The 10,772-nt window shown below is 34.9% G+C and overlaps 1 protein-coding gene across 1 annotated transcript; it reads right to left on the reverse strand.

Annotated features, from left to right (window-relative positions):
* Positions 1–6,230: 6,230 nt before the first annotated feature.
* Positions 6,231–10,772, reverse strand: LOC138329455 (fatty acid-binding protein 1-like). Its single transcript, XM_069276471.1, has 4 exons — positions 10,613–10,772; positions 7,704–7,879; positions 6,910–7,023; positions 6,231–6,519 (listed from the first exon to the last, which is right to left on the reverse strand). The coding sequence occupies exons 1-4, from the start codon at positions 10,698–10,700 to the stop codon at positions 6,460–6,462; spliced, it is 438 nt and encodes a 145-aa protein (XP_069132572.1). The 5' UTR covers positions 10,701–10,772; the 3' UTR covers positions 6,231–6,459.

The following is a 10,772-nucleotide window of genomic DNA, read 5'->3' on the forward strand; positions in this document are numbered from 1 at the left end:
TCCACTTATGTGAATTGTTTTAATGAACTCCGAACACCGAAATATTACTGTCATGGTAAGTTTATTGTAATTTACAGGGAAATATTATGTTTACCAACTATAGATAGATAATTATCCGCTTGTGATTGCTATATTTAAAACAACAAGATATATATTCAATGCCTCCTTCATAATGATATATCTTTTTTTCTCTCATACATACACGTGTAATACTGGCTGGTCTAGGGCAATATGCTCATGTGTTCTGAGGCTGTAATAAAGCCTCGTGACGTCACAGCGTCAACAAAATTACTATTTTTTAGGTACAATTTTAACATTTTTTTCAGAAACTAGGATTTATTAAACCGCAGTCTCCCAGTACACTCACCTCGCACAACATACACGCAACACACCGCATACATGGGAGGCCGTCCTTACATGACCATAGCTGTTAATAGGACGTTAATAAATCAAACAAACAAACAAACTCAACAACATGCAAACAACGGAATTTGCGTTGAAAATATCATGCAATTTTTTATGTATGGAAAATTGACTTGCAGTTGCGTTGTTTTTTTTTTAATTTATTTCAAAAATAGTAGTAAAACTGCGATAAAAAGTCGAGGTATGAGAGAAAAATACTCTCTCATACCTGGATATGAAGGATAGGGATATTCTACCCTCAGGATCACAAAATGTTGTAAAACCCTCAAGCCTCGGGTTTTGCAACATTTTGTGTCCCTCGGATAGAATATCCTATTCTTCATATCCACATACATGTATGTAAGAGTCTTATAAAATTAAACTACATGGTCAGATACATAAACACCGCTTGTGAAGATAACATGGTAATTTATGTTACCAAGATCAAGCTCTGAAGTTGAGAGAGAACAACATTTACTCCATCAGTATGAAACAAGGTCTTCACACCTTCATGGTAAGATTCTTAGCTACCAAACACTGGCATGCCTGTCCTTCAGATACCCCTTAAACAATCTTACTCCTTTGGTATTATCAACATGTTTTCTACAGGCGAGTATCATATGTTTTTGCCTTTTATGTCTTACGTTAGAATTAAACGATATGATTTAAAAATCCGTTCTTACCTATTACTGAAAAAGTCAATTTCAATGGGAAAATATCGGAATATGTAATGGGGACATATACAAGTGTAAAGTTGACATTTTAGTGCCCTACTTAAAAATGCTCCACCGCTGACAAATGGTATTTTTTCACTATCAAAAACACGAGCAGACGATTTAGTATTTCTCTTCAGTTACAAAAGTTACTTGCTTTACACCATTACCACCATTGAAAAGTTTGAGCTTCTAATTTTACTTCAAGTTTAAGTTACAAAAAATAATTAATTGAATCCCGAAAAAATTCCATGGCACTCTATCCTATATGGAATTAAGTACTGATTGCGCATGCACTAAAGGCAAAATTAATTATGACATTTTAGAGCCCTACTTAAACAATTGAAACAATAAGCAATGATGCAGTTGTTATAGTTGAATATACTAAGTTGATATTGGTGGATTTGCTTTCACGCCTGATATATACTTCAACTTCATGGTTAGTGCTGCCAGTCCAGTTTAAGCAATCCAAGAAGGTTTCCGTAATACTTTGGTCTACTTCTTCCTCGATATTAATATTATTTACATTACCACTGCATAGTAGCTATATGTTGCAACTAAGACCAGTGTATGATGTTTTCCAGTATCACCTTTGGCAGTTAGGCTCTGGCGTAATTATACCACAATCAGAGTTCAAAAGGTCAAGAAATGACTGGGTTTTACGTCAGTATGATAATTCACTGAAGAATATAACATATTTTGAACACTGATAAATATGGAAATAATTTTTTATTAAATTATATGAAATCGATTAAAATATTGTACTTCTCGTTGTATATACTGTTTTATTGATGGGACTATTCCATCTACTGTTATTGTTTAGTCGGTTGTCCGTGACAACATACCGGATGTTGCAAGAACTCAAAACTCTTTCTCGCCAAATAATTGGCTGGGTTTCTTTCAAATTATATTTTTCACTATACGTTTACAAAAAAAAACGTATAACTTTTATTTTCATACTTTATTTTTCACCCTTCTTCTTTTTATAAAGGGAATGACTATATAAATGTAAATATTAGCATTGGTTGTCATATTTTAGACATGCATTAGTGTGTAACATACATTGTTCTAGCATATATAGCGCGCTAATGTCAAAAATATGGCAACCATTGCTTTCATTGATTTCCGATTGTCGAGAATAAAAGCGTAACATTAGATAATACGAAATCGTTGTTGCGGTTCTTGTACAATGAAATAAATGGCTCCAGAAACAAAATATTCATAAAATATCAATTTTCTTCAGCGTTGAAATCATGTAGCACACCAATGGATATTGTGAATAGTTGAACCCGGGAACTACAACAAATAATTTTGGTGAAAACCACATTTGCATCCCGATTTATCAATGTGTAATGAACATTATCAATGTATAATGAACATTAAGTTTTGTGGTTTTCAGTATAGGTAGGATGTATTACAGCAGAATTTACTAACTAAAACGTGATAAGTAGTATAAACATCTAAGAACATGTACCTTATAATACACTTTTGATGCAATCATCTGATTGATATTTTGTAGTACTGTTACCCATGAACAATTATTTGATATTGGCCAATAAGAGGCAGAGGCACGTTCTGAAGTAGGTTTAGGCGAGGCCCTGAAAACAAAACACGTCAGCGGGAGGTTAAAAGTCGAGACTTGGTTTGGAAAAAAATCCTTCCCCTACTATATAAACAAGGTGATACACTCCGATGCATCAACTGTGGAAAGGAAGTTGACCATTCAAGCTAACAGCTTTGCAACAATCAATCCCATTGGTCAATTAGATACTTACTAATTTAATTGACCAATCCAATTGCTCATTGCAAAACTGCTCCATTGAAAGGTCAACTTCCGTTCCAGAGTTTATGCATCGTCCGCTATATGGAGAAATTATCTCTTATGAATAAAAAGGTAATTTCGCTACAAAAACCTGACATGCATTTCAAAAAGAGAACTAGGAAGGTACGTTGATGTTGCGAGCGGACACTCAACATTTTCGTCAACATTGGTCTAATTTCAAAGTGAATTGGAGCGTTTTCCAGTGTTTTATCTTGTTCATTTAAGCATTGAACGTCTTTCAGTTGACATTCATTGCCAAAATGAATGCCAACTAGACAGAGGCAAATTCCATAAAGCGCGCTAGCCTTTCATATTGAATTTACCTCTGTGTAGTTGATATTCATATTGGCTATGAATGCCAGCTGAAAGACGTTTAATGCTTGTATTTACATTTGGTTACATTTTATGATGAAATCCCATGGGATATATTGCATCTATAATGGATTTATCATTCGTTATCGTCAAGGATGGAACATCCATTTGAACAGCGTTTTCTGTGATCGTTGGCACGATAATTGGGGCGTCACAATGATAATGAAGTGGCTATTATATTTTGTTTTCGAAACCAGTAGTAGACGCGTGTAAACCGATGAGACAGTATTGATAAGATCAAACCAAACTGCGGCATCATCAGATGTTCATGCCGAGGGAGATGGTAACAGAACCACAACCTGATTATTTGGTTTTCAAATCATTTTAAGCCTCAATTGTTGAAGACGCACGATTCGTCTGCCTTTCTTCATGACATTAGTATTTGTTGCATGTAAATCCTTTACAGTGTAATGGAATGATGATAACGACGGCCTTACATGCGAGATATGCTTTTAATAATCTTTATCAGTAACCTTATAATTTCAATGAACTGTACTATTATTTTGTCACTTTCAATCTGTCTTCAAACTCGAATGCATTTTATATCCTCCATATTATATAAAAGTGTTATGCCTAAAAAATACCCAGTTGTACCACTTTAGTGCAGCTGATGTATATATGAATCCAAAAAAGGAAAGTACAAAGAATTTGATAGAATCGAATAGCGGTGCATTATATGGCTTTGAATGTGAGCGTCGATCTCTGTTAAACTTCAAAGGAAGCATTGACAGGCATCTGATTGGTCAATTATGTCCTCTTGAACAGCATTCAGGTTTGCTATGAAAAATGGACATTGCGAAAGTGAGAGTTAGCTCATGTTTGAACCACTCACTTGTCTGAGCATGAGTCTATACCAATCACTTGTCTGAGTCTGAACAACTCACTTGACTGAGTCTGAGTCTTAAACACTCACTTGACTGAGTTCGAGTCTGAACAACTGACTTGACTGGGTCTGAGCCTGAGTCTGAGTTTGTGCCAGTCACTTGTCTGAGTTTGAGTCTGAACCACTCACTTTTCTAATTATGAGTCTGAACCACTCACTTCACTGAGTCTGAGCCACTTACTTAACAGAGACTGCATCTATCAAAGTACAGGTTTCCGTGTAAAACTAGTCATTAGGTTCAGCTTTGGCCATTACTATTTTCAGATCACTTGATGCTTTATTTCTCTTAATCTTTTTACTTAAGTAGGCTTAAATTATTGCATCGAACTGACGATTAATGATGAGGACTGTATACATGTATACATAAACATAAAAAACCAAAGAAGACAGTTTTGTGTATCATTAGTGCAAATACTTCAAGTCAGCAGAACCCTTAAATTTAAAGGTTAATTAGGTCAAAATATATATATATGTCTGTTAATGGTTACATTGGCAAAAAATAGGATCGGTAGGTCGCGATTTTTTTTATTTTTTTTTTATCTTTCACTCTAAAGTAATGGCCGAAACCGGACTCTGAGATCGAAATCCCGACTTTTAGTTATTATCATTTTTTGTAAGGTCGAGGTTAAAATATTAGGGTCGGCCGGGTAACCCTAAACAGACTTGTCATTTTTTTCCTCATGAACATGTGTTTTCACCTGAGGTCACTTTTACAATGTATCTTTACTCATCTGCTTTAATAATTACAGTTACGAAAATAAGAGATTTGATTTATCTTTGTGTTAGCTTTTAACAAGAACTTGGTCTTTTACATATCAATGAGCTCTTAACGCCATTTCAGTATGTTAGAAGTCTTGTAAAATAGTTTATAAAGCATTTAGTACATATATATATATCATTATTTTACTGAGGACTTTCGATGATACATTGATATTAGACTGGCCGCGAATCATGTGATACACAATGAGTGGTTGTTGAATACTGAATTTATTCCACACGAGCGAGTTATTTTTTAAAAGTTTCAAAATACACGAGCTTTAGCGAGTGTCTTTTGTAACTTTTGAAAATTACTTACGAGTGTAGATAAATCAAATATTCAACCACCACGAGTAGTGTGACCGGTTTCTACCACAATCATATTCGTTTTAAGCCGATAGAAATACGGCAGGGATACGGTAACGTGTATTTACCGATATATGCAAATGAGGTGTAGTAATATTTTCATAAGCAAAAAGACACTTATTAGTATTCAAAAGTCATCGTTTGATAAAGAATCCACCGATATCAAATTCTTGTAATTGAGAACATCTTTTAGGGTTAAATAATAATCATTTTAGGTCTTTTTGAGTAAGAATCTTGTTGCTTCCAGAAAATAAAATGCAATGTTGAACTACATGTAAACATGTAAAAGCATTCGCATGACACGGCATCCTCTACTTCTCGCGAGATAATCATCAAGCCATTTCCATTAAGATCAAGTTCGTTTCATACACGTTAAATCTACGAAACTCATCAGTGAAATTCTTAACCGTCAAGATGTATTAATAGTAATAAAGGTCAATTTAACGTCACATATTTTGACACAACGACCACAATGCATACGCTTTCCACCAGCAGTTTTGGACGTCAAGCGGCGATCACAACATAGAATGACGTCATTTGATTATTGATGACGTTGACAATGATGATGTGACTCAATGTAGTTCAGTCAAAGGTCACCATTTCAGCCAATCAGAATGCGTACAGAGTTTATACCGCGAATGGTATTGACAAATTGTTAATCAACAGCTGCAGTGTTTATTCAATGTCATGAGAGTTGAATAACATTGCCTTTTGTGGTAGAAAGTCCTCTCACTAGCCGAGCCATATCCTGGATTTATGCCTAGTGTATTATTCCAATTAGTTTTTTAGAGGAATTACATAATTGAACATTTGCTGGAAGCTATTTCAAATCTTTTTTTAATGTTAATAAAGAACGACAACGCCTGGGAAACGTTGATATATTTACAAGTTCTGCGGATAAAACAGAGAATGAATCTTATTTTCTGTAGCAAAACACTTTTTATTGCATGAAAAGAGTCAAACAAAATTGAATTGATTTATAAGCAGCTTATCTCTTTACATAATGCCGGAGTACACCAATTTCAAAAGCAACCAGTAACATTTTAAAATGATGAGCGACCAGTTCATATATGATGATGTCACTTGGAACTCCTTCATATTGGCACAACAATGGTCAACGACATTGATCTCATTCTAAACCAGCTCTACTGCTTCTTCATTGTGTACTTCATTTCGATATTTGTGTTTTTATTGGACTTCACAGTCTGCAATGTGATAAATATAGTATCAGCAAAAGAGAACACATCATGTGAGATATATTTTATAGAAAATAAAAATCATTACATGCAAATCTCATAAGGGCATTTATTATCGAATATTCCTTTTTTAGTATACATGTTATATAGGCTGAGAATTACTGTTTCGTTTTTTTGTATTTTTGTTTTGTCTGATTGACCATAGAATGTTGAATTACTACCAATGTCTCTGATTTGAATTGGTAGGTTCGATACTCTGACCTTCCTATACGACCCATTGTTCATCAGCACGTTCTTTTGTGCCACTTACAGTAATTACCGTATTAAGTCTCACCGAAAATAAATCATAAGTTGATCTGTGTGATATTTTTGTTTTGGTGTTATACTATCTATACTTACAACTTTCATTTCATCACCATTTATAGTGCGGGTAGTCGTTGTTCCTTGTGCACCGGGTTTGTCTAAGGGTACAGATACTTCTGTGTTTTCGTTACCATCTATTATGGCCTTTACCTTAGTGAAAGGGAAACGAAAATGAAAGTAAGCAACCAAGAAAGCAGATCGGCATTATAATATAATGCAATGAGAAGTAGCACTTACTGTTGTTCTCAATTGCATACATATGAACTTATTTATTTCCGAGAAACTAATTTAGCTATTCTCTGTACATTAGATAGCTTTGTTTATTCTTTAGTCAAGGAATAAAAAATGATTGCACGCATTTATTTCACAATACTTGATAATTTCATAGTGGTATGGCAAAAAAAATATTGAAAACAGCTTTTGCTACAAAACCTGCTGAAACTAACACATGGCCGCATCAATGCTTACATAGTGATTTTTTTCAGACTACTTAACAAACTAATTTACATTTGAATGCACACAAAACAGCGAAATACAGTTTCCGCATCAGAATCATCCCTCGGGAATTTTTTTTAAAATATTATTTCTACGGAGACAATTTCTGGAATATTACATAATGATTGGTGTTTAAGTGTACATATGGCTACTCAGTTCAAACCTCCAGTTGATACAAGAGTTATTGTTCTTTAAAATCTGAAGGCTGTATTCTACCCCTGCCTTCTCACCGGTCCTTTCTTTACTTGGCTTTGTCTTTTATTACGTTAATCTTATATCCAGATACGACAGTTCCATAATAAATATGCCATTTCGATATGTATTCTTATATATACCTTATATTTTTTTCCGTCCATTCCATCCATCTCAAATTCAACACCTGATGTAAACGTTACTGTTTTAATGACGTTTCCGTTAGCTGTTACGGATGCCTTCCACGTGTCACCCTCTTTTGAGTATATTGCCCCAAAGACTGTTTCCTTGTATTGATCAATGAAGTTCGGTTCAACCTCTGTAAAACAATATTGTGATAGCAAATTTATACATGTTTCCGTTTGTTTACCAGGGAAAACAACAAACAAAAATTGGATATTAACAGTCAGTGGTGAAACGATAGTATAAACCCGTTGATTTAAAAAAGGCTAATAATCAACTTTATTTCTCGATAGATTGGGTGAGTCACGCGCAATTAGGAGGCGTGCGGATGACTAAATGATGGTCCTCATCTGCATATGGACATATATCAAATTAGGTTAAAACACACACACACACACACACATATATATATATATATAAATATATATACACGAGTGTAAATACAAATGTAGCAACGTTACGTTGCTAATGTTACTACCGTATCTATTTGGGCAATACATCCGTGCGTATGATGAATCTACAAAGTTGTACAATGCTCAGTTTTGCACATTCCGATGACGCCGCAATGTTTACATGTGTTCGCTACACCATGTACACATCCTATTTGTGTTTGTAACATTTTCGTTGCATTTATAACATTTTCGTTGCATACAAACGGTTAATTTATGCAAGGACAACAACAATCTTTGATTGAGATATGCTTTAACCAAAACGACGCTTGATGCTAGTCGCACGGCAATGCATTGTATTCAACTCTGGGTACTGATAAAGCAACTCCTGATCTACCGTGATCACCGGAGACTAGGCCCTACACAAATTTGGATGGCTCGAAGTATTAATGGAACTGATACCTAGTATTGTTACAGTAGCGTTGACGATATAATCGATATGTGTGGAATGCATTGACCTGATTGAAACAACCATGCAAATATATGCTAATATTTAGAGAGCGGCAACCTATAAGGTTTACAGTATAGTGTGCCTACCTGTATTTTTGCATGGACCTCGACCGACGAACTATTCAATAGAAAACCTCCAAAATCCGGAAATGATGACATGTTTACAATATAACATCCATGCATTCAAACAATTCTAAAGTAAACTGATAAAAGTAAAACTTAAGTCATTACAAAGAAACTCTCTGTTCGCCACACCTTGACGCAGGCGGTTTGAATCGGACGCCGAGTTTGTAACATCAGATGATTAACACGATTTATAGTTTCATATCGGGGAAACCTCAGACATATGTTTCATCAGACGAAACTCATTTTATTTGTATGTTCAGGAATAAATTGGCCGAGCCAGGTTATGTTTACTGCATAAGCGCCTAGGTATGAAATCCTAATTATGACGTCAAAAAACGTTATATAATCTTCATACAGTGTGACGTAAATACAATGGGGAACTAGGAGGCAGTAGAAGTAATAATGAGAGTAAACTATTTCCATAAGTAATATGATATTGTGGGTATCAGTGTTAGGGATTTTTCACCTTCAGAATCACTAAGGGAGGTAAAACCCTCGGATGGAATACACCTCTCATCCATACCCTCATATAAAAAAGTCTTATAATCCGATAGGTATTACTATCACAGGAGCACTCAACAATAATTTGAAATCTATCTTTTCGTTTAAATTGCAGTGATCATATAGCTTAGATTTATATAATAAACTATCGCACTCCATTACAATGTATATTGCAAAAGCGACCAGTTTATGAAAGGATTCCAATTTATATCTAACTACGTCAGTTCTCAGTTTAACAATAACACTTGTCGCCATGTAGTGTTCGCAAAGTATTAAGTTTTACGTCTACTTTTACGCCCCTAACGGTGGGTTAACAGTAGGTTTATTTATAGCTGATAATTTCTGAAGCTAAAATTAACTTACTGCAAAACACAATGTCTTGTTTTTATCCTTTACTCTTTCTGAGACAAAAACTTTTTTTAAATATGTAAAAAATGACACACTGTTCATTTGCTTAATTCAATATGTTTAATTCATATGATTACCACAGCAACTACATTAGAAAACGTCTATTATGTCACATTGCGTAACAAATGGATACTTTATTGTTATAAACATATTTTATAGGTGCCATCCTTTCATCAATATACCTTAGACATTAGAACGAAAAGCGTCAATATAGAACCTAGTCCTAAACTCACTTGGAACCACTACAGATGAATCATAAAATCTTACTATCAAACACACAAGAACAAAGGAAATAGGCGATCCTAAATTTCAATCCGGATAACTCCCAATCCTCCTTTCGACGTTGGTATAAAGTTGGGCGCCAATAAAGAAAAATTGGGAAAATGCAAATGTCGACCGATCCGCGACCAAGAATCGAGTCCTGGTATCCTGATGAAACAAAAGCCGACTTTGCCAATTTATAAAGAAGCATTCTCCACAATCAGAAAGCTATCTTTTTTATTGCTTAGTCTAAACCACACCCGTTCCATGTACACTAATAATAATATTACAATGTGTTTAATTATTCATTTTATGCTAATTATAGCAAACTGTTACAAAAATTGTCTCTGATTAATGCAACGATGATTCATTTATCATAAAACACTGGGATGCGGGTTCGAATCCCATGTGGGGCAGTTGCCAGGTACTGACCGCTGATTGGTGGTTTTTCTCCGGGTACTCCGGCTTTCCTCCACCAACAAACCTGGCAAGTCCTTACATGACCCTGGTTGTTAATAGGACGTAAAACTAAACAAACCAAACCAAAAATCATAAAACACTAATATTGTGAACAGTTTGTGTGCCGCTCTCGAATCCGGATTAAAAAACAAATAACTCTAATGAAAAGAATATAACTATCCGTTCACAATGATGGTAACGGTATATATACATACCCATCTCCTTGACGAAACCGTCGAACCCAGTTGCTTTTCCAGCAGGCCCGGTTGCTTTCCATGTTCCAATGATATCGTCGGCAGGCATGTTGAAGGTGTAAGGGCTAACGACGCACTGAGAGAGTTGACGATGAGTTTGATTATTATACCTAATATACTC

The sequence above is a fragment of the Argopecten irradians genome, chromosome 8, assembly GCF_041381155.1.
Source record: "Argopecten irradians isolate NY chromosome 8, Ai_NY, whole genome shotgun sequence".
Lineage (NCBI taxonomy): Eukaryota > Metazoa > Mollusca > Bivalvia > Pectinida > Pectinidae > Argopecten > Argopecten irradians.

Excerpts from the sequence above, each read along its gene's own strand:
- LOC138329455 (XM_069276471.1), bottom strand. The coding sequence starts at position 10,700 with ATGCCTGCCGACGATATCATTGGAACATGGAAAGCAACCGGGCCTGCT. Across the intron at positions 7,880-10,612 it reads CGGTTTCGTCAAGGAGATGG|AGGTTGAACCGAACTTCATT; the intron begins GTATGTATATAT and ends ATTGTTTTACAG. Across the intron at positions 6,520-6,909 it reads ATGGTGATGAAATGAAAGTT|ACTGTGAAGTCCAATAAAAA; the intron begins GTAAGTATAGAT and ends ATCACATTGCAG.